General features: G+C 44.5%; 1 protein-coding gene and 1 long non-coding RNA gene across 2 annotated transcripts in view; both read right to left on the reverse strand.

The window, feature by feature from the left end:
- LOC309563035 overlaps positions 1-25,174 on the reverse strand; it is a 268,455-nt gene that overhangs the window by 12,596 nt on the left and 230,685 nt on the right. The window lies entirely within an intron of this gene.
- Positions 1-25,174, reverse strand: part of LOC309562848 (membrane-spanning 4-domains subfamily A member 8-like) — a gene marked incomplete at both ends in the record, with an annotated part of 47,019 nt that overhangs the window by 11,652 nt on the left and 10,193 nt on the right. Inside the window, 4 exons of the mRNA XM_082267165.1 lie at positions 403-522; positions 7,205-7,396; positions 10,640-10,696; positions 20,086-20,196. Coding sequence (XP_082123291.1) covers positions 403-522; positions 7,205-7,396; positions 10,640-10,696; positions 20,086-20,196 — 480 coding nt within the window. The remainder of the gene's footprint in view (positions 1-402; positions 523-7,204; positions 7,397-10,639; positions 10,697-20,085; positions 20,197-25,174) is intronic.

Genomic DNA, 25,174 nt, shown 5'->3' on the forward strand with positions numbered 1-25,174 from the left:
AGGGGTTAATGTATGCCTGGTGCTTACTAACGTGTGTGGGGGGAGGGGACTATGTGACACAGGGACAGATCGCAGGTTCAGCTATGCTGAACCCTGCAATCTGACCCTGCCTGTCACTTAGGAGATCCGCCCGCTTGTGTTTACACAAGTAGGCAGATCTCCACACTCGATTCCCCGACGATCGGGGAAGAGCAGCAGCGATCGCCGCCGCTCCTCCCCTGGCCCGACTACCACTGTGACTGAATACAGTGGGAGCGAGCCTCTGGCGGCGCGCGCCGCCGATAGAGGGGAATGTCTGGCGACGTAGGTCTACGTCGTCAGACCTACAAGAGCCACTTTGCCGCAGTAGAGCTCGAGTTAGCAGCGGTAAAGTGGTTAATAGTAATCTCGTACGTCTCTTACCTGGGTGACATTTTGTACTTGTGAGAGAGACCGGCATCCAAAAACAGAGGTGGAAACGGTGACACAAAAGAGCAGTAAATTTAACACAAGCAGGAAAGAAAGAACAGCATAACCACCATTCTGTTTAAAAAAAAAAAAAAAAAAAAGAAAACTGTTAATTAGTCAGCAGACCCTAGAGAATAAAATAGCGGTCATTCAAAATTTTAATGTCACAAGATATTAGTGCAGCGGTTTAGGATATGCAAAATTTCAATTAAAAAATAAAAATAAAAACAAGTCAACTTTAGGGCACACAAACTCAATACATCATCCTAATGTTTGTAAAAATATAGATGATTTGGTTGCACCGAGTAAATAGATACCCAACATGTCAAACCTTATGTAGCACCCTCCTAGATAGGTGCTAGGTAAGGAGTATTTTTGCTCTGCCTGCTTATCAGGAGAGTGACAGGTAAAACCTAGTGGCTCTTTCTGCTTGTCAGGGAGCAGGATTTCTAGTCAGGCCTGTTGCATGGGTCCAGGGTGTGATTCATCTGGTCTGAGGGAATGTCCTCACTGTATCCAATAGGGGAGCCTGTTGGATAGTGGAGGAATCCCAGCCAGTGACACACAGGCTTTTGTGGCTGTCTCAGTGGGTTGGCACGGACAGTGGTGCATCCTGGGATAGGCTATAAAAGCCAAGGGCACGTGTGTCAGGGGGTCTTTGGGGGGGAAGCCAAGTCCCAGAAGGAGAGTATGGCTGTTTCTCCTTCTGCAGAAGGGAAAGGCAGTCACAGGCAGTCGGCCTGGTGAAGGTGTTGCTGAACGCAGAGGTCCAGTGGATGCCGACAAGTGGAGTTTGGAGGCAACGGTGACTCTGGGAAAATAGTGTTCATGAGTACAGAGGAACTTGCCCAGGGGTCTGCCAGGAAGGGGCAGAAGCTAGGGTCAGCGGACAGGCGTTAGCACACCGGTGTTGAGAGGAAAGGGGGTGCCAGTTACAGAACCCTGAAGAGAATAACTAAAACAGGAACCTTTAAAACTATTTCTTTTTATACCATAGTTCCATCTGGGTATGAACACATCTATATGCTTCCGTTTTACTGTTTTCTTTTTCTTTGTCTTTCTTTTTGGAGCAGCCCAAACTTCCCCCAACCCACCTCCATCCATGACTGGTCTAGTATCTCAAAACTCTAATAGCAATGTTCTTAAGATGGTACAAACTGAAAATGACCCCTGTTCTTTATTTATATCATGAGACAGGTCTACTTGGTTGGTGGCAGACTGGAGGGTGAGTACATCAGACTGGGGGCTGGCTGGCTTCCATGCACCTCTCTTAATCCTTTTCAATTCATTTTTTCCGATACAGGGATGGAGACACTGGGCATACCTGCTGGTGTCTCACTTAAAGTCCCACATAGCCCACATTGTCTATGTAACTAGGGATGGAGGCACCTCGCCTACAGGCTGGTGCTTCATTTAAAGTCCCACCGTGCGATTTTCGTGCGTTTTTGGTGGATGCAGTCTAATTTGACCCCAGTTTTTTAGTATACAGGGATGGAGACCATAGCATGACCTGCTTGTCTCATGTAAAGTCCCAAATATTTTATGAAATTAGGGATGGAGGCACTGTGCTATACAGGCAAATTGCCTCATATAAAGTCCCAATCTGTGTTTTACACTGCATGCACCAAGGGGTTGGAGGTGTATGCTTCTCAGCTGGTCGTTTTCAGTTTGTACCATCTTAAGAACATTGCTACTGGGGGTGGGTTGGGGGAAGTTTGGGCCATTCAGCCCCGCCCCCTCTCTCTCCTGATTGGCTAACTGACTTTGATTGCCAGCAGCGGGAGGCAATGGTGCCACTGCTGTGTCTTAGCCAATCAGGAGGGAGAATCCCGGATGGCCGAGGGACACGTGGACATTGCTGGACAGAGATGAACCTCAGGTAAGTATTAGGGGGTGCTGGGGCCGCTGCTACACACAGAAGGCTTTTTATCTTAATGCATAGAATTAGACTTTAGACTTTTTAAAGTCCCAAGAGGTCATCAGGTTAGAGTTACCCATGAATTATAGGCGTAGAATTATTGCCTGGCAATATGGTTCCCCCCAACACTTGCATTTAAATTTGTACGGATGTGTATGTGGAGATGAGGGGGGCTCCAATGTTATTTTTTTTTTTTTTGGGGGGGGGTTAAAGTGATCGTAAACAATCACCTTGTAAAACAACCCATTGAATTTAGAATAGAAATGAAAGGCAAAAAATTTTGTTTGCATATAAAGAAACATTACACATACCTTTTCTCCCTTTTTAAAAGGGATCCCATTCCCTCTGTTCTCTGCGGCATAGGAGCTAGGGGAGGAGAAGCAGCAGCACACTGAGCTTCCCAGTAAATGGTTGTGCAGCGGGGGCATGTCAGGACAAGTCTGATCATTGGATGAGAAAAGGCTAGAGAACTGACCACAGTGTGTTCTCCTGCTTAGTGTGGTCAGTTTTAATAGGAAAGCAGAGGGACTGACAGGAACACCAGGGATCTCATATCAAGGAAGCAATATAAAGGGAACAGGAGACTTTCCAATACAAGTACATGTTATAACAGGCACATATCAGGAATATGAAGTGTGGGAGTAACAAACGGTTTAAGTGCTTGAATAGAACTTTAACCACTTGCCGATCGCTCACATGGAGCGTACTGCGACAAAGTGGCTCGATTCCATCCAGCGACGTAGACCTATGTCGCTGGACTCATCCCCTTGTGGGCGCCGCGCGCGCGCCGCCGGAGGCTCGCTCCCGCTGTATTCAGACACAGCGGGAGTTGGGCCAGGGGAGGAGAGGCGGTGATCACCGCCACTCTTCCCCGATCGTCGGGGATCGAGTGAGTAAATCCATCCGCTTGTGTAAACAAAGTGGGTGGATCTCCTATGTGACAGACAGTCACAGATTACAGGATTCAGCATAGCTGAACCTGCGATCTGTGCCTATGTCACACAGTCCCCTCCCCCCATACACATCAGTAAGCACCAGGCATACATTAACCCCTTGATCACCAATAAAGTTAACCCCTTCCCTGCCAGTGTCATTATTACAGTAACAGTGCATAGTTATAGCACTGATTACTGTAGTAATGTCACTGGTACCCCCAAAAGTGTAAAAAATGTCAGGGGTCCGAGCTGTCCGCCGCAATGTCGCAGTCCCGCAAAAAAGAAAATTGCAGATCGCCGCTATTACTAGTTAAAAATATCAACCAAAAATCCAGAAAAAAACACATGATACAAATAGTATAAAATGAGTTGCAGTTAAGTGAGTAAAATAAGTATTTGATCCCCTACCAACCAACAATAATTCTGGCTCCCACAGATTGGCTACAGTATGTGCTCATGTAGTACACAGATCGGTTCTGTCAATTTAGGAAGGTGCTCCTAATGACAACTCATGTGTATAAAAGACACCTGTCCATATAAACTCTTTATTCCATTCAAACCCACTATCAGGGGCAAGACCACGGAGCTGTCAAAGGACATTGGGGACAAGACTTGCACAAGGCTGGAATGAGCTACAAGAACATCAGCAAGAAGCTTGGTGAGGAGGAAACAACAGTTGAAGCGATTATTCGCAAATGGAAGAAATATAAAATAGCCATTATTCACCCTCGGTCTGGAGCTCCATGCAGGATTTCCCCTTATGGGGTAAGGATGATCACGAGAAAAGTGAAGAATCAGCCCAGAACTACACTGGAGGAGCTTGTGAATGATCTCAAGGCAGTTGGGACCACAGTCACCAAACAAACCATTGGTAACACAATACACCCCCATGGATTGAAATCCTGCAGCACACGCAAGGTCCCCCTGCTCAATAGGGCACATGTACAGGACTGTCTGAAGTTTGCCAATGAACATCTAAATGATTCAGAGAAGGGTTGGAAGAAAGTGTTGTGGTCAGATGAGACCACAATTAAGCTCTTTGGCATTAACTCGACTCACCGTGTTTGGAGGAAGAAAAATGCTGTCTATGACCCTAAGAGCACCATCCCTACAGTCAAGCATGGAGGTGGAAACATTATGCTTTTAGGGCTGTTTCTCTGCTAAAGGTACAGGCCGACTTTGCCGCATTGAGGGCCGATAAATGGGGCCATTTATTGTAAAATCTTGGATGAGAACCTTCTTCCCTCAGCTAGAACACTGAAGATGGGTCATGGATGAATCTTCCGGCATGACAATGACCCAAAACATACCGCCAAGGCAAAAAAAGAGTGGCTCAAGAAGGACATTAAGGTCATGGAGTTGCCTAGCCAGCCTCCAGACCTTAATCCTATTGAACATATATAGAGGGAGCTGAAACTTCGAGTTGCCAAGTGACAGCCAAGAAACCTTAAGGATTTAGAGAAGATTTGTAAAGAAAAGTGGACCAAAATCCCTTCTGAGATGTGTGCAAACCTGGTAACCAACTACAAGAAACATCTTACCTCTGTGCTTGCCAACAAGGGTTTCTCCACCAAGTACTAAGTCGTGTTTTGCTTGGGGATGAAATACTTATTTCACTGAATGGCAACTCAATGTATAAGATTTGTATCGTGTGTTTTTTTTATGGATTTTTGGTTGATATTCTGTCTCTATCATTTAAAATACACCTATGATAAAAATCATAGACACTTAATTTCTTTGTATGTGGGAAAACTTACAAAATCTGCAGGGGATCAAATAATTATCCTCCCACGGTATCACTGTGTATATATATATATATACTGTATAGTCTTGTCTGCCTGCCGCTTCTATGCCCCTGGCCACTCCCCCACTCACTGTCACCACCTCCTTCCACATCCACCGCATCGGTGTTTACAGCCACCTTGCCACCTTCCCCTCCCCATCTACCACTCCCCCACTTACAGACACTAAAATAATGACCGTGAACAGGGGAAAAGTTTGTTAGAACATGCAAACTCCATTGAAGTCTATAGGACTCGAACATGGAAAATCAAAAGTCCTAATTTTAAAGGCTTAAATGCAAGTTATTGCCCCAAAAAAGTGTATGGGGACAGAGTACAGTCCTGGGGGACATGTACCAATGCAAAAATGATAGTTTTTACAGGAGCAGTGATTTTAATGATACTTAAAGTGAAACAATAAAAATAAAAAATTCCTTTAAATATGGTGCCTTGGGGGTCCTCTTAATGTGCCTGTAAAGTGGCACATCTGTACGATGTATGTAGCCTGCTGCAGCAATACTAACATTTCTAAAGGAAAAATTTGAATGTAAACTTGCTCGCGGCTGTAATGTATTGTCGGCTCCCTGCAATACAGATAAAAAAAACATGAAAAAAAAAAAACGGAGTGGGGTCCTCCCCCTCAGTCCATACCAGGCCCTTTGGGTCTGGTGCTGATTTTAAGGGGAAGAGTTTGACAGCTCTTTTATAAGAATCTGACGTCACGAGCACCAAAATTGAAAAAAAAAAAAAAAGCGTGGGCCCCCCCCCCACAATCCATACCAGACTCTAATCCGAGCAAGCAGCCTGGCTGGACAGGATAAGAGGGGAACGAGTGAGCCCCCCCCTCCTGAACCATACCAGATCACTTGCCCTCAACATGGGGAGGGTGCTTTGTGGTGCCCCCCAAAGCACCTTGTCCCCATCTTCCCAACAACCCTGGGTTGTGGTTGTTGGGGTCTGCGGGTGTGGGGCTTATCGGAATCTGGAAGCCCCCTTTAACAAGGGGTCCCCCAGATCCCGCCCCCCCTCCTATGTGAATGGATATCGGGCCAGTTTTTGACTAGTCCTTTATTAAAAAATAAAAATAGTATCCCCCCTTGTAAATCCATCTCAATCACGTCGCCCGCCGCACCTGAAAAATAGAAAAAAAAGAAGCGTTTGCTTCTCAGGACGCCTCCCACGTAATGAGCTGTTTGAGTTTGGCAGCTCTTTTATAGGAATCTGACGTCACGAGCGCCCCATAATACACTGCTCAGGTGCAGTGAATAAATTACTGACATTGTCAGAAGGGGCGGTGCCACCGGGTGGTATCCCTGCCCCTTTCCTATAAAAGAGCTGTCACAGCTCCAGCAGCTCATTACACCGGTGGTGTCTCGAGAGGCAAGAGCTTCTTTTTTTTTCAAGAGGCGGGAGCGTGTTTTTTTCTATTTTTCGGGTGCGGCAGCGGGCGAACTTTCTGCGAACAGCCCTATTTGTTCATGTTTAGCGAACACACAAACGCTCGATGTTCGAGCCAAACTTACGTTGGACTCAAATTCGAAGCTCATCCCTATTTATGATATACCCAACCTTGCCCATTCTTAAAGAGGAAGTAAACCCTCCTCTACAACTTGTACCTATAGGTAAGCCTATGATAAGGCTTACCTATAGGTACTGTAAATATCTCCTAAACATGTACCGTTTAGGAGATATTTACCTTACATGCCGTCAGTGACGTCACTGGCGCATGCGCTCTGAAGGAACGGCCGTGACTGTCGGCTCCCGCGCGCGTGCGCGGGAGTGACGTCACCGCGGCTCCGGCCAATCAGATGGCCCGGAAGACGGGCGACTGAACATGTCGCCTGTCATAGAGGTGAGTCAGCGGCACGGCGGGGGCTTGTTCTAAGGTAAGTATTGCATAATGAGCTAGTATGCGATGCATACTAGCTCATTATGGCTTTCTCTTGCAGGGTGTAAAAAAAAAAAAAAAACGGGTTTACAACCTCTTTAAACAGGCACACTTTCAAACAGTATATAATAACATCTGAATCAGTATACATATTTTTAGTGATTCATGTATTAAATAAATAAATAATATAAATCATTTTAGATTCCATTTATATAATCACCGAAATAATACTTACAAGTTTCTCTTTGCAAAGATTGTAAGCAGCAGTGTTATAATAACTATAGTACTCATCATAGTTATTGTAATAGTTATAGTAGTAGTATTCGTAATTGTAGCAGTGAATGATTAGGAAATCGATAATGTTTAGGATCCCAGCTAGCATGCTGAAAATGGAGCTAATGATATTTAGTCCCAGAGAGCCTCTGATCTGTAAAGAGAAAACAGGAAGAATAAACGAATGATACAGCGATAATATTAACAGCCTTATTCAAGTAATGTTTGCAAACTGTTATGTAGATGGGGGCTCAGCTGACTGCTGGAGGAGTGGGCTGTGTGCTTCTGTTCCCTCTCTCCTCCTTTCGGCAGACATGGACAATAACATGTGTAGTGGCCTACACCTCCATGATTGTAGCAAGTCACTGAATCTGCCCAAGAATATCTGGTATCGTCTCCCCAACCTGATCCTTCTTATTATAAGGGTCATTAGTTGCATTAGCTGAGACATCTGGGTTTTTTCAAAAGCTCTATTTCTGGGCTGCTACTGGCTGCCTAGCCAATCTGATCTCAGCAACAGTTCTAAACTCAGATTCTTATTTTTGTTCTCCAACATGGCTTCCTCTTCTCACACGGTTCTGATTAGTTCAGTGTTCTTCAAGATTCCACCATCCCCTTGAGTTCTCAACTGAATCATAATAGGGTCTATGGGCTGAGCTGCTAAAACCAGTTTCATCTGGACTTCATCTACTGTTCTTGGGTCTATACCTTTCTTCAGCAGCAGCTGATGCATTATCTTGGCAAAACACCTCATGTATTCGGGCAGCTTCTCCCCCTCATTCTGGTAGGTATGTTCAAACTGGTACATGAGGTTGGAGGACTTTTCTGTTCTCCCGAACACCTCTTCAAGGATACTTAAGTAATCATGGGTGGTACAGTCTGGTTTGCTGAGCTTTAGGTTCCAAATAGCTATTCAGGCAGTCCCTCTTAATTCCTTTGTGATCCTCTGCTTCTTCTGAGTCTCAGGAATGATATTCAAGGTTTGCATGGCTTACTCCAACCACTCCTCGAAACCTTCATCACTGGCAAGCACTGGCTGGTTGCTTGAGAAGACCCTCCTATTCCGGTCCCCGGATCCAGTGTACATTGGGCTACTCCTCTGGCACTTTGCCAGGAACTATCCCAGAGTGGCAGTGAATTCATCCCTATCATGGCCACAGGTGCTGGCAAATCAGTTTCTTCTGTTGGAGTTGCTTTGCTTGAAATCTCCTGGTTGGTTTGGGGCACTCTCAGCTGAACCAGATGAGCTTCAACATCATCAGTCGGCTGTGGATTAGCCCTCTGGAATCAGGGATTCCCCTTCCCCACTCTAGAAGTACAAAAATGCAAGAGGCGACTAGATCTGATTCCATGTTCAGTATGTACACGCCCCCAGTTAAAGTCGGAAATGACGAAACGCGTCGGGACGTGATCAGACGACGTATCCGGCATCACGTGGTATGGCGGAGGAACACCCCGGAACTAACTGGGCTAGCGTGGAGCTGGCTCAGGGTGTGTAGCGGTTGCTTTCTCTCTGCCTTGCCTCTCATAGATGAAGTGCCTGCTTTTATACTACCTAAATGTGAGTGCAATTCTTTATATATATCAATAAAGTGAGTCATAGACATATTACACTATTGAAGGTATTTCTTCCTACATGTCACTTGCTTTAAGAGGATTGCATGGGAAGGAGACGATTGCGATTGTACAGCTGTGTGGACCATACTTTGATTCCTGCTGGCCCAGTGTTTAACCCTGCGTTTTTGCTCATCTGTGAGAACATTTGAGCAACAACATCTGGTGAGTTGCCACTTCTCCTGACCCCTCTTTCAGCACTTGGTGGTGGTAAAGAGGTGAACCTGTTAAAACTTCACGAGCTGACGGATGTTTTAATGGACATTTTTTATATATATTTTAAAAGGACTTTGTGACACCTAAAGTGGAAGTTGAGTGTCATTTTGGCTGATTGCACATTTCCTATGTGTTACATGTAGTCCTGGTGAGCCAATTTATATTGACTCTTGCGCTACTATTCTTTTATTTAATGTACATTCATTGGTCAGGAACTAGTGCCATCACTGCTTGTCGGATCTGCTCTTCCATATAGGTGTCTCTGGAAATCTCGACCACCGTTTTTAACTCTTCTTGCACCACTGGGTTGTGGCAGCAGGATCCATGTTGACAGTCTCTAGCTCATTAGCTTGGTTTCTTGCTTGCAAAACAGAGGCATCCTGAATGAGTTTGTATAATCCTATTCCCGGAGGAGGCACTTGATATAATGGTATAAAAGGAACCTCTGTTCTCTGCCATGACTCTGTTAACACTTCCCCTCTGGCACACCTTGGTATAATCCCACAAGTTAACAGTATCAACCAAACAAAATGTGTAGATCCCAATCCTAATGACTATAGGGCTCTGTTATGAACACTCAGGAGCTGGGAGATAGGACATGTTATCAGGAAGATGACAGGTAAGCAATTGTCAGACCTGATTCATAGCCCAAAGTCTTCTTTGCACAGGCCTTGGGACAAAGTGTAATATTGCTTTTTTTCAAACTGTGCAAATTTTTGTAACCTTTGTATTGTAAATTAAACCTTTCACCTCCCTTATTAATGAAGTTGCCTTTGTAATAGGGATCGACCAAATATCGGCAATGTCGATATATCGGGAGCCGATATGCACTTTCCCGGATATATCAGAATCGGCCCCTGAGGTTACCGATATTGCCGATATTTCGGGAAAGTGCTTGTACCGGAGTGATGCCTGCAGCTAGAGGCATCACCCCGGTACCGGCGTCCATAGCCGACAGTCGGCTGTCTTGTAATGACAACCGATGTGCCGCTCGGCTGTCATTACAAGGAGCGGGAGGGGACGTCTCCCCCCTCTCGCCACCTTCCGTGGCTCGCCTGGGTCTCCCATCCCACTGGGAGACCCGGGCATCCTGCCTGCACGGCTGCGGAAGAGAAGACCCGATCAAAGCTACATTCGGCTCTGATCGGGTCTCCATGTCTCGGCGGCAAATTCAAAAAAATGCTAGCATTCAAAACAGTCAAACTTGGCGTTTTGAATGCTTTTAACTGCAGAGGAGGGGTTTGGGGTCCCCCCTCCACCACAGTACCTGTGGAAAAAAAAATTCTTAAATGTCCGAAAATATCAAACAACATCGGCCGATACCGATATCCGATGACCAACATATCGGTATCGGCACAAAAAAAAACAATATCGGTTGATCACTACTTTGTGACATCTTCATCCTCCCTCCTTCCATTTCTTGTTTCTGCTTTTGCAGAGTAGTATTACTTACAGTAATTCAGTCTAGCCAGGCTATATAATAATTTTTTAGAGAAAATGTATAATTACCTTGTAGCAAAGGCAACTTCTAGCTAAGTACTGAATGAAAAAGAAAAAAAAAACTTACCAAACAGGTATTGGGTTTTGTCTGAGCCGCAATTGTCAGAGATCCAGCAATGATGTACTGTGATAAAACAACAAAAACTAAATAAGAACACAACTGCACATTATTCTTAAACATCAGTAGCACAAATGTCAGAAGCATTTGTGCAAATTGAACAAAATGTGACCATATCTTTTTCCTGAGAGATTCATTACTGTATCGTCAGCTCCATCTAGTGATCAAAATGCGGTATATTTTTTTGAACTACTGCAATGAAAAAACAATGTCACATTTTGGCCACTAGATGGAGCTGCTTATGCGGGAATTATTCTCTGAGAAAAAATATGGTGACATTATGTTCAGCCTTCATCAATAGAGATGGCCTGGCGGTTCGCCCGGCAGTCGGTTCGCGGCGGATTTTGCTTGTTCGCTACCCGCCAATTTTGCGAACACATGGCGTTGTTCACGGCGGCCATATTAGTTTACATTGGGGAGAACTTTGACCCATGACACAGCCATCAGGTGGAACGGGACAGCCAATTGAAACATTTCAGCACATGGACATGCCCCCTACCCTATAAATAGACCTGAGCTGTCGGCCATTTCACATTCTGCTTTTTGTCAGCGTAGGGAAAGGATTGCCAGACACAAATAGCTCTGTTAAGATCCACAAAAGTCCTTTTCAGGGCTGGTATTTCGGTGGAGGTCTACTACAGTCTATTTTGAGTTTAGGGAGAGGTATCCAGTCTGTGCTTTAGGGGCAGTTAGAGATCGGCAGCAGTGACACAAATCACTCTGTTAATGTCCACAAAAGTCATTTAAAGGGCTGCATTTTTTTTGGTATTGGTGTGCAGTGCACTATATAGGGGGGGGGGGGTAATCCACAGTATACTATACTTTGTAGAAAGCATATTATAGTGGATTAGTATTGTGCACTGTGCAGCATTGTGACTGGTGTGGTGACTGAGCGTTGCTGTAGCAATACCCCAAACAGTGACAAAAGCACTTTTAATGTATTATAACTGGTGTAGTAGATCAGTGGCCCCCAATACCACAGATTGAAGTGGGGTGTTATCTGAGTATGCTTTTACAAGTGTATTTCTGTCCTGCAACAATATTGCCTCTTTTGCTGTGTTAACTCTGCTATACACAGTGCCAAACTCACTGGTCAATTTTTTGAACAACTGGTGTGATAGACCAGTGGCCCTCCAATACCACATATTGAAGTGGAGTGTTATTTAACAGTATACTTTTCTAAGAGTGTATTTTAGTCCTGCAAAAATGTGGCTTCTTTTGCTGTTAACTCTGCTACACACAGTGACAACAGTTACTGGCCAATTATTTGTAGAACTGGTGTAATAAACCTGTGGCCCCCCAATACCACAGATTGAAGTGGGGTGTTATCTGAGTAAACTTTTACAAGTGTATTTGTATCCTGCAACAATATTGCCTCTTTTGCTGTTGTAAGTCTGATACACACAGTGCCAAACTCCCTGACAATTTTTTGAAAAACTGGTGTGATAGACCAGTGGCCCCCCAATACCACACATTGAAGTGGGGTGTTATTTAACAATATAATTTTCTAAGAGTGTATTTTAGTCCTGCAAAAATTTGGCCCCTTTTGCTGTTAACTCTGCTACACACAGTGACAACAGTTACTGGCCAATTATTTGTAGAACTGGTGTAATAAATCTGTGGCCCCCCAATACCACATATTGAAGTGGGCTGTTATCTGAGTATACGTTCATAAGTGTATTTGTGTCCGGCAACAATATTGCCTCTTTTGCTGCGTTAATTCTGATACACACAGTGCCAAACTCCCTGGCCAATTTTTTGAACAACTGGTGTTATAAACCAGTGGCCCCCCAATACCACGTATTGAAGTGGGGTGTTATCTGAGTATACTTTCATAAGTGTGTTTGTGTCCTGCAACAATATTTCCTCTTTTGCTGCGTTAAGTCTGATACACACAGTGCCAAACTCACTGGCCAATTTTTTGAACAACTGGTGTGATAAGCCAGTGGCCCCCCAATACCACATATTGAAGTGGGGTGTTATCTGAGTATACTTTCATAAGTGTATTTGTGTCCTGCAACAATATTGCCTCTTTTGCTGCGTTAACTCTGATACACACAGTGCCAAACTTCCTGGCCAATTTTTTGAACAACTGGTGTGATAAACCAGTGGCCCCCCAATACCACATAATGACGTGGGGTGTTATCTGAGTATACTTTCATAAATGTATGTAAGTGTGGGGTGTTATTTAACATTATACTTTTCTAAGAGTGTATTTTAGTCCTGCAAAAATTTGGCCTCTTTTGCTGTGTTAACTGTGCTACACACAGTGACAACAGTTACTGGCCAATTATTTGTAGAACTGGTGTGATAAACCTGTGGCCTCCCAATACCACAGATTGAAGCGGGGTGTTATATACCTTTTTCCAGATATACTGCGATTCTCTAGAGACTTTTGTCACAGGGTAATTTAAAAAATGACAGGCAGAGGAAGAGGCAGGCCCTTCCGCAGGGGTGGTAGGGGTAGGGCAGTAGGCCGGAGCCAAAGTGTGAAGTTTTAGAAGGCGCGTTCGATTACGTCAAAGGACACACCAGACTTGGTTGAGGGGCTCACTCTGCTTTCCTCTTCTGCACCCTCCTCATCCTCTCTATCTGCACCCTCTTCACTCTCTGCTGTGTGCACCCCCAAAGACACCACCACAAACACCACCACCACCACATACCCTCCGCTTGAGTCTCTGGAATTATTTTCTGATCCATCACAAGACATTTTCGATGCACAGCCATTGTTGCCATTGGATCAGGAAGAGGAGGTAGCAACAGCCGCCACTCAGCAGTCTGACGACAGTACCCAGATCAACCCAAGGAGGTTGGTCCCCGCTGTTGCTGCCTACTCTGAGATCTCGATTGTTAGTGGTGGGGAAGGTGAAGTGGATGATGACGTGTCTATGGACGTCACGTGGGTGCCCACAAGAGAGGAAGAGGAGGGGAGTTCAGAGGAAGAGACGGACCAGCAGTTAGGGAGGAGAGGCAGGCAGAACTTGCATTGCACAAGAGGTAGAAAGCAGACTGCAAATGTATCAGGAGCGAGCCATCAACCATGAACAGTCACATCTGGTGCTCCCAGGACGCCGACACATGGCTCTGCAGTGTGGGGCTTTTTTTAATGTGTCCGTTTCTGACAACAGTGTTGCCATCTGCAGCCTTTGCAGTCAACGCATAAGTCACGGTAAGCCCAACACTCACCTAGGGACGACCACCTTAAGAAGGCACCTGAACTCCCATCACCGAGCCCAGTGGAAGCATCACCGTCAGAACCCACAAAGCCACACTCCAGGCTCTCACCGTCCAGCCTCTTCTCCTTCTCCTTCTCCTCTCTCCTCATTTGTCCTCCACTCCACCTTCCATGATGCCGTCGTCACGTTGTTCTGGAAAAAGGCACGCTTCTGTGGCCCAAATGTTGGAGCGTAAAAAAATGATAGCCCTCTTGCCCAACGTTTGACTGCTGGCTTTTTCGGGAACTGATAGCCCGCCAACTACTGCCATATCAACTGGTGAACTTGGAGGCCTTTCGTAAATTTGTGCCCATTGGAACACCACAACGGAAGGTCCCAGGCAGGAAATATTTCTCGCAGAAGGGCATTCCAGAGCTGTATGGCCATGTTTAACGGCAAGTGAATATATCTCTGGCACACAGTGTTGGTGCCAAGATACATCCGACCATAGACACATGGTCTAGCAAACACGGGCAGGGAAGGTATATCACTTTTACTGCCCACTGGGTGAACCTTCTGATGGCCGTCAAGCATGTAACCCGTGGCACCCGTGTAGATTTGGTTGTACCGGCATGGATTGCATACAGGCCTGCCTCTTCTTCTCCTCCTCCTCCATCCTCCCTCTCCTTCTCGGCTGACTCCTCCTTTTCTGCTGCTACCGTCTCTTCTGCTGCGCCACCCAAGATCCCCAGAACCTATTCCACATGCCAGATGAGAAGTTGCCATGCTGTGCTGCTTCTGTTGTGCCTGGAAGCCAAAAGCCACACTGGTCCTGCACTCCTTTCAGCTTTGCGTTCACAGGCAGATCAGTGGCTGACACCGCTCAATTTGACAGTTGGTAAAGTGGTGTGCGACAATGGTGCCAATCTGTTGAGCACGCCGAAACAGGGCAAAATAACACACGTGCCATGCATGGCACACGTCCTGAACTTGATCGTGCAGTGATTCATGGCCAAATACCCTGGGGTCCAGGACGTCTTGCAGCAGGCCAAGAAAATCTCGGGCCATTTTAGAAGATCTTACACAGCCATGGCTCGCCTTGCTGACATTCAGCGGCGACACAACCTGCCCGTCAGGCGTCTTATTTGTGACTGCCCAACGTGATGGAACTCTACGTTACATATGCTTGATAGGCTGCTCCACCAGAAACGTGCAGTTAACGACTACCTGTACGAACTCTGCGGCAGGACAGGTTCTGGGGAGCTTGGGTTTTTTCACCTCGCCAGTGGCTGCTCATGCGGGACGCATGCAGACTTCTGCGGCCATTCGATCAGATCACCAAACTGGTCAGTCACGGCCAGGATGCCATCAGTGACATCATACCTTACGCCTTCTTTCTGGAGCGTGCATTGCGCCGTGTCATTGATCAAGCTGTCGAGGAGCAGGAACATGAGGAAGTCGCAATGTTGGATGAATTCCCAGTGGGTGCTACTACATCTGAGACAAGTCAACAACAGGAGTCTGAAGAGGAGTCAGAGGAGGATGGTGCCGGGGTGGATGAGGAGAAGCAAGAAGAGCATGCTTTAAACCTTTCTGGGATCCCTGGTGTTATCCGTGGATGGGGGAGGAGAACGAGGACAACATTATCCTGGATGATGAGCTGGAGCCAGGCCACTACACAGCTTCAAGTTTAGTGCGAATGGGGGCCTTCATGCTCCAGTGTTTTAAGGGGGACCCCCGTATAAAAAGCATAAAGGGCCAGTACTGGATGGCAACGCACTTAGACCCCCGGTACAAACAAAAAATGGCGGAAATGTTACCAGCATCACAGAGGGCGGTCAGAATGCAGCACTTCCAGGCATTGCTGCGAGAAATGCTGCATTCTGCTTTTGCGTGTGCTGGCAGAGGAATTTCCAGTCCCAGAGAGAAAGTTGCGGGTAGCAATCCAACAGCGCCTGCAAGAAGAGGGCGGTTTGAAGATGTCTTGGTCACTTCAGATATGAGATCCTTCTTTCTGCCGAACCATCGACAGCTGTACTCCCAATCCAGCATCAGGGAATGCCTAGACCGACAGGTGTCCGACTACATCGGGTTAATGGCCGATGTGGACGCTCTGAGCAGTGATGTACCCCTGGACTACTGGGTGTGCAAGCTTGACCTCTGGCCAGAGCTTTCACAATTTTCAATGGAACTGTTGGCTTGCCCCCTGTCCAGTGTCCTGTCCGAAAGGATGTTCAGCGCAGCAGGGGGGATCTTGACCGATAAGGACACTCGCCTAGCTCATGACAGTGTAGACTACCTCATATTTATAAAAACGAATGAGGCATGGATCTCTGAGGAATTCAACACAGGTGACCAGTAGACCATGTTTCATTGAAATTCCTCATGAAAGGCCACAGATATCCGCCAGACCGCCATTCACCCACAACAATTCCTGGTCCTTGTCTTCGCTAAATACAGCGGCATAAAAGGCATTTCATGTCCTTTGAATGCCTATTTTTTGGGGGCCTTTCATAGCCGATAATTATTTTTTCTGTCAATGCCTAATGAACCTTCGACCACAGAAAACAACGTTCTTAGCTGTCAGGTAAACCCATGTGGGCAAATTTTTGGGGCCTTTTATGGCCGACACTTACTTATTTATCCTGTGAATGCCTAATGTACCTTCAGCCACAGAATACTATGTTCTTTGCTGACAGGTAAACCCATGTGGACTAATTTTTGGGGCCTTTTATGGCCGACACTTACTTATTTATCCTGTGAATGCCTAATGTACCTTCACCCACAGAATACAACGTTCTTTGCTGACAGGTAAACCCATGTGGACCAATTTTTGGGGCCTTTTATGGCCGATACTTACTTCTGTATCCTGTGAATGCCTAATGTACCTTCAGCCACAGAATACTACGTTCTTTGCTGACAGGTAAACCCATGTGGGCTAATTTTTGGAGCCTATACTGGCCGACAGTTACTTCTGTATCCTGTGAATGCCTAATGTACCTCCAGCCACCAAATACTACGTTCTTAGCTGTCAGGTAAACCCATGTGGGCTAATTTTTGGGTTCTATACTGGTCAACACTTACTTATTTATCCTGTGAATGCCTAATATACCTCCAGCCACAGAATACAACGTTCTTTGCTGACAGGTAAACCCATGTGGACCAATTTTGGGGGCCTTTTATGGCAGACACTTACTTCTGTATCCTGTGAATGACTAATGTACCTCCAGCCACCAAATACTACGTTCTTAGCTGTCAGGTAAACCCATGTGGGCTAATTTTTGGGGCCTATACTGGCCAACACTTACTTATTTATCCTGTGAATGCCTAATATACCTCCAGCCACAGAATACAATGTTCTTTGCTGACAGGTAAACCCATGTGGGCCAATTTTTGGGGCCTTTTTTGGCCGACACTTACTTCTGTATCCTGTGAATGCCTAATGAACCTTCAGCCACAGAATACTACGTTCTTTACTGACAGGTAAACCCATGTGGGCCAATTTTTTGGGGCCTTTTATGGCAGACACTTACTTATTTATCCTGTGAATGCCTAATGTACCTTCACCCACAGAATATTACGTTCTTAGCTGTCAGGTAAACCCATGTGGGCTAATTTTTGGGGCCTAGAATGGCCGACACTTACTTCTGTATACTGTGAATGCCTAATGTACCTTCAGTCACAGAATACAATGTTCTTAGCTGTCAGGTAAACGCATGTGGGCTAATTTTTGGGGCCTGTACTGGCCAACACTCACTTCTTTATCCTGTGAATGCCTATTTTTTCAGACTGGAATTGGAAATCATGGGTCTGTAAAGGTTCTGCCAAATTGTGGAATGGATGCGGACCCATTTTACAGATGTGTGAATGGACCCTATATGTATTTGATATGTATTAACCGGCTGCTGTCAGTTTTGGCTGATTTATGAAAAAAAATAAAACATTTTTTTGCTGTAAAAAAAAATAAAAATTTATGGCAACTTTTGCAATTGCAATACTTCAGTTATGACATTGTCCATGTGGTGGGACTATTTGTGCACAGCTAGTAAGTCTTTTGTGGCTGCAAATATGACCTAAAGGTTTTTAAAGTTCGCCTCCATTAAAGTCAATGGGGCCCGCCGCGAACTTGCGGTTCATGGACATTTGAGAAAGTTTGCGGCTAACGTTCGCGAACCGCCCCGGCCGATGTTCATCCATCCCTAATGCTTAATACCTAAATTCCTGTTGAAGGATGGAATTAAGGACCAGCTTTAACAGTATGTACTGTAGGCAGTAGGGTTACACAAAAATCACTTAGCATCTATCGGAAATATTGATTTGCATTGTCATGGTGTCAGAAGGGGTATGTCACACAGGGTTCTCAATGGTGCAGGGGGCTTCAGTAATTCTGACTGGAGAAAAAAAAATGGTTTTACAGTTTTTTCCAGGACTGGTCATTTCTGTATTGAGTTCTGGAGTCCAGAGTCTTCAAAGAATCCTAGGAGGGATACAGCTTATAACCTGGTGTCCATACCTTACTGGAGACCAGCAGCCTGATGGTGCAGGTATGTACAGACTTTTTATTAAGGGGCTGTCTGTGATTTAATGTTCTTATCCCCTGATTTGATCTTTATACACCCGCCTGGGTGAATACACCATCTGATCAGGTCCACCTGAAAAATTGACAGGCGGACCTAATTGGCCCTGCCATGTGAAAGCGACCTGGTGCTTCATGAAAAAAGAAAATCCCTATATTCACATTTTTTTTATCCAGATCCAGCCACCAGCAACAGACCAGGTCTTACCTCAGTGTTGCTCTGTCTCACTGCAGCCAAAAGCTCAAAGGTGCACCTCCAGCAGAAGAAAGGGGGCCAGGGGAGATCATCTCTAAGCCCAGCTGCAACCCCTACCACTGCAAAGCCTTGCAGGCTCAGCCTCCGGAATGTCGTAGCTTTGCCAAAAACTCCAACTCGCCAAAATCTCCAATTATGTCACTTCCGGTGACTCTACAGCAGGAATAATTGGAGACTTCGAAGAGTTGCTGTTTTCATACACCACCGGCAACATGTACACTCGGGTACATGACCAGTTGCCTCTTTTTACAGTACACTGGTTAAGGAGCAACAAAGGTATCGCTGCCTCAGAGGCGGCCATGTTGTTGGTTAGTAGCAGTCATTATAGAGTGTACCGGAGTGTAATGGCTGCCGGTGGTCTGTGAAAACAGCGACTCATCAAAATCTTCAATTATTCCTGCTGTAGAGTCACCAGAAGTGACGTGGTTGGAGATTTTGACAGAGTCCTCAAAGAAGTGCCTGGACAAGATGCTGGGGAGGAGGTAGGGATCTGTTCCCCCATGTTCTATGTCCCTTGAGCTCCCTGCCCCGCAGTACAACAATGCAGCCCGTGTGTGCAGGCACCTGAGTGACAAACGCAAGTAAACACTGAACAAAGCCCCAGATACCAGAGCTGTCCACAGGCAATCCAGTGTGACAGAGCTCACTGGCTGTTGTCTGGCTGGGAATGGCTTTGATTTCTTGGACAAAAATGTCTCGGGACACGGCTTTAAAATCAGTGACTGTCTCTGGCATTTTGTGACAGTTGGCAACAATGGCAGGGTGTCCACACTGACCTCAAGAAGAGGTGAGTTGATCTAACCAGGCTGGGGCCTTATAGCAATATTACGATTCTTGGGGTTATTTACTAAAATTGCATGGTGCAGCTCTGCATAGGAGCCAATCAGCTTCCAGGTTTTATTGTCAAAGCTTAATTGAACACACTGAAGTTAGCAGCTAATTGGCTACCATGAACAGTTGCCCCAGATTCTGAGTGTTCCTGTTTTAGTAAAAGTCCCCCACTGTGTGTGTACTGTAGCTGAGCATGAGCCTGCACAGTCCAACGTGAGCAGAGTTGTAATGACCAGGAGGCTGAAAAATGCATGTTATATTGTGATACTAAAAACCCCTGCAAGGGTAGCCTTGTGTGTTTCACAGGTCCACTGTTAATGAACTCCTGAAATATTGCATTTGAGACATGCTTGTGACTGCGCTTAGTGCAACCAGAGTAGCTCCTTCTCTGCCCAAATTCTTATAGGGTCCATTACATTTTGCTAAGCATATTTGGATAGAACCCAGTTCTTTTGAAATCTTTTGCAATATAGAAAATTGAGAAGTCCATCTTACAGTGGACAGGCCTCCTACAGTGGTGAAAACAAATCTATGATTGGCCAATAGGTGTTACTGCAGGCTTTTTAATGGTACTTACAAACACAGGGCCCCAAAAAGAAATGCCACTTATAAGCGTGCTGAGAGATTGGGTGAAGAACAATGCAATGCCGAGGCAAATCTCCAAGATGGCTGCCACAATGACCACAATCTGAAGAGAGAAAAAGCAAGGTTTAGTTAGTTTGATGCGGCTTTGCACAATGCTCTGCTAAGAACCATTGATATCTAATTGGCCCATTAGAGATAAGTAAATTGATTTGCCTGGTTGATAATTAAGCCCAGGCCGTGGGATTTTGTTTGAGGCAAAGATTTGGGAACTTTCTCAGTTTTTTTGGGCCATACCAAAATTCTGAAAACAATTTGAACTTGATGTGGCATTTGGTAGGATCCCTGTACAGCTTTTTATAGCTCAGCATCAACCTATGCCTTTTCTCCTTGTTCATAAACCAATCCCTAGCACATCTGCAGTCTATTACGGCAGTGTGCTGTCAGTTAACACAACCTTTAGAATTCTTTCAAGTAATCTTGACAGTTTTGTGAGTATCTTTTATTAGAACTAATACTAAAGCTGATCTCAAGCCTTCATCTGGGCAGAGCTTATGTGTACAAAAAGGAAGAGCAGGGAGTGCCAACTAAGTGTAGTATGTAAAAAGACTTTTTAATAAGACAGACAAATGGCAACTCAATTATATGAAAGGTAATACAAACTCCATCTCTCCACAATGCCATTCTTATGTTGGTAATCCTCGTGGCCATGGATGCCAAGAAATAAAAACTGGAACCACCATAGAAAGCATGGAAGGAGCAAGTGAGATAAACACCTGGGAGGACCTCATTGGGGGGCATGGGTACATGTTTCAGAGCATCCTAGCTTCTTTCCCAAGCCATTAAGGATTCAATGGAAGAATATTATTTATAATACCGAGAAAATGAAGGGCTACGTGGCTCAACGGAACTGTATTAATATAAAACTGTAATAACAGTGCAAAAAACTTGTATTATACCAATAGTAGATCATAAATACAAACTAATATCTATATTAAAATCAAAAATCAACATGATACAAAACAAATTTGGCATATTGGATTTGTTAACATCTAAATAACCCTGTGGTGATCAGAAGATCATTTAAAACTAACCATAAGCCTTCATTTTAACAGGAAGAGGGGTCAAAAACAGCACTTTTTGACTCACCGTCAACTGTGTAATAGACATGTGGGGATCTCCTAAGGCCCCGTTCACATAGGGGCGACGCTACTTCGCACCACGACCTCCGAGGTCGCGGTGCGAGCAGCGCGCCACGACCTCGGAGCGGCCGCCACGGACTTCATAACATTGAAGTCTATGGCGGTCGCCTCCTGGTCGCCCCAAAGAAGCTCCGGACCCTATTTCTAAGTCAGAGCGACTTGTGTCGCTCCTATTAGAACGGGTCCGCAGCTTCCCTATGGGAGGCGACCTACGGCGACCTGTGAGGCGACCAGGTCGCCTCACAGGTCGCCTTAGTGTTAAACGGGGACTAAATGGGAAATTATAAAAGCAGCATTATTATGATTAAAAAATAAATACATAATAAAAAATTATGATAATAATAAAACATGAATTATTAAATTAGGGGATTTATTTATTAATGGTAATTTATTATTATTAAACCAAAACCATATAGATAAAAGATAAAGGGGATGGGGCACCTTTACATATAGCAATGTAAGTGCACATGTGCATTCCAAAGGAATAAAGGTGGGGTGCACGCGCGCACACACACACACACACACAGCAAGTACGCATCTACGTCTCTATGAGAAGGTAATGTACAAAGCAAAAAATATACCAGAGGGGGCCTATTGGATTTAATCACTTTTGGCCAGAGAGTATTGATTAGAGATGGATTCTGTTACCCATACTCGAAGGCCCTGTAAGTATTTTTTTTTTATATAGAACTTAACAAAGTGTCTTGGGACACTGTGGGGTTGATTTTCTAGGAGAACACTTGTTTTGTTGAGGAGGACAGTGATAAACATAGGGGGTTGATTTACTAAAGTCATATAAACTGTGCACTTTTCAAAATGCAGTTTCCCTCTGCAAGAGCAGTTGTTCCAGGGTTTAGTAAATGAGCAGAAGATCTGCTGACCTTATCATCCACTCATATGAAAGCAAACATGCTGTTTTCTTATCTTCCTTGCACATTATTCTTTGCAAAGTGAAACCTTACCTCATTTACTAAGCTCTGGAGCAACTGCACTTTGCAAAGTGCACAGTATATTTGACTTTAGTAAATCAACCTCTATGTTTATCGCTGCCCTCCTCAACAAAATGATGGTGTTCCTTGAACCTTTTTCTTAACATTCTAATTGTTCTGGAGACCGGACCAGGTGCAGAAAAGGTAAGTACAGCAATTTTTGCTTTGCAGGGTTAGATAGATTAGGTTTAGAATTTGGCACAGACCAGGTTTAGCGTTGGTTAGGTTTTGCCTGGACTTATCCTTTAACACTAGAAGCTTTCTTATAGGCAAACTTGGGTTTACCCGTATTGGTGGACTTTAAGTGAGGGTCTTGGAGTAGGATAGATCAACGTTTACTAAAAATATTTTCCACTTTCCGATCTTGACCATGGAATTGTGTTGTAAATCTTAATTAGTGGGTCATCATTACTGTTGGATGTCTTAGCATCCCTGCCCTTAATTAGATATAATGAATAGGGATGATCGAACTTTTCAAAAGTTCGGTTCGGCCAGAACATCCGAACTTTCCGAAAGTTCGGCCCGGATTTCAGAACCCCATTGAAATCAATGGGACACGAACTTCGGTAATCAAAAAACACCATTTTGAAGCCCTAAAACCCAATAAATGCCCCTAAAAAGTGCCTAGGGTTCTGGGTCATACCCCATGGACTATTAATCACACAAAAACAAGTTCTTAAAAATTGTCATTTTTGATAGAGAGCCAATTAGTGTCTTCAAAGTGTACCTGTGAAGTTTCAGCTCTGTAGCATGTCCAGAACAAGAAAAAAAAGATCGCTTGTATTATGTCACTTATAGAACAGGGATATGGTTTCGCTATTTTCACACCTTACCGGTTTTGTAGCAGGCGTTTTTTTGGGCACTTTTTGGGGTCTTTTGAGGCAGGCAAAACATCTGAACTTGTGTATACGGGTATATATACACACATACTTATATGTATATATACACCTAGACATATATAGGTGTGATAGTAGCAGAAATATATATTTGCGCTAATGAAATAATTTACACTAATATGGCTCCGCTCCTATAACACCTATATATGTGTAAGTGTAAAATACATATAAGTGTGTGTGTATATATACCACTATACACAAGTTCAGATGTTTTGCCTGGCTCCAAAAAACCCCCAAAAATGCCTGCAACAACACACCTGGGCGTTTTTTTTTTTTTTTACGCTAGCGTTTTTTTGGGGCATTTTTTTGGGTTCTTTTGAGGCAGGCAAAACATCTGAACTTGTGTATACGGTTATATATACACACACACACTTATATGTATTTTACACATACACATATATAGGTGTGATAGGAGCGTAACTATATTGGTGTTAATTATTTCATTAGCGCAAGTAGTGTTTTCTGCTCCTTTCACACCTATATATGTGCAGGTGTATATATACATACATGGGTGTGTATATATACCCCCTATACACATGTTCAGATGTCATGCCTGACTCCAAACATGTCCTCAAAAAATCCCTATAGACGCCTGCAGCCAAAAAGCAGGCTGACCGGCGAGAAGCCATATTAGTGCACCGAATGTGACTTAAGAGAAACTATCTTTTCTCTATAGCGGTCACCCTGATATGGAAGGGTTTGGTCACCCTGCCATAGCAGTCAGTGTCAGTTCACCCTACACTACATTACGGTCACCCTGAAATGGAAGGGTTTGGTCACCCTGCCATAGCAGTCAGTTAACCCTACACTACATTACGGTCACCCTGGCACTTAACACTTTCCCTACAGAAACTAAATTTTTGCATCTAACTAAAGTGTAAAAGAGCACCCTAACTACACTAGATATCCCTTTCCTCACACTAATAAATGCTAAATGACACTTTTAAAGTAAAATTAACAGAACTGCTTCCACTCTCTTCCATGTCCCTGTATTACAATGCTAGGAATTTGGCGGGGGCTATCTTATATACTGGGGGGCGTATTCACTAATGATTGGCCTAGGGACCCCCTAGTCACTCCAATCACATTCCTAGCATTCTCCTGCCCCCTCAATTGGCTTTTACTAATGGTTCTGGTCCAATCACAGGCTTTTAAAGCCCATTTCCTGGCCCATTGCATTTTGGTCGGTTCTGGTTGCCGAATTCCAAACTTTTTCAGCAAAAAGTTCTAAATTCGGCCGAACCTCGAACACCCAATGTCCCTAATAATGAATAGGCCTCTTCTATAAGTTCACAAGGATATCCTTTATCAAGAAACTTTTTCTTGAATAGGACACTTTTCCATATGTAATGGCCCACTCTCAAACAATTGTGTGTTATGGTCCACTCTCATACAATTGTATGTTATGGTCCACTCTCATACAATTGTGTTTTATGGTCCACTCTCATACAATTGTGTGTTATGGTCCACTCTCAAACAATTGTGTGTTATGGTCCACTCTCAAACAAGTGTGTGTTACGGTCCACTCTCATACAATTGTGTGTTATGGTCCACTTTCATACAATTGTGTGTTACGGTCCACTCTCAAACAATTGTGTGTTATGGTCCACTCTCAAACAAGTGTGTGTTATGGTTCCACTCTCATACAATTGTGTGTTATGGTCCACTCTCCAAAAATTGTGTGTTATGGTCCACTCTCCAAAAATTGTGTGTTATGGTCCACTCTCATACAGTTTTGTGTTATGGTCGTCCACTCTCATACAATTGTGTGTTATTGCCCACTCTCATACAGTTTTGTGGTAATAAACAGAATTGACTTTTGGGGATATTGTTTATCCAACTGGGAAGATGGCAACTGGTGTAATGCAAACAGGAATCCCCTGCCATTGGTTTGACATAGTTCTTAGCAATCATAGTTTTTTTTTTTTTTATAATCTCCCATTTTTGAGATTCCCACGTCTGTTACACAAATGAAGGCTTATGGTTAGAATATGTTT

Source organism: Pelophylax lessonae, assembly GCF_965119305.1.
Source record: "Pelophylax lessonae genome assembly, chromosome: 9".
In the NCBI taxonomy this organism is placed as follows: Eukaryota; Metazoa; Chordata; class Amphibia; order Anura; family Ranidae; genus Pelophylax; species Pelophylax lessonae.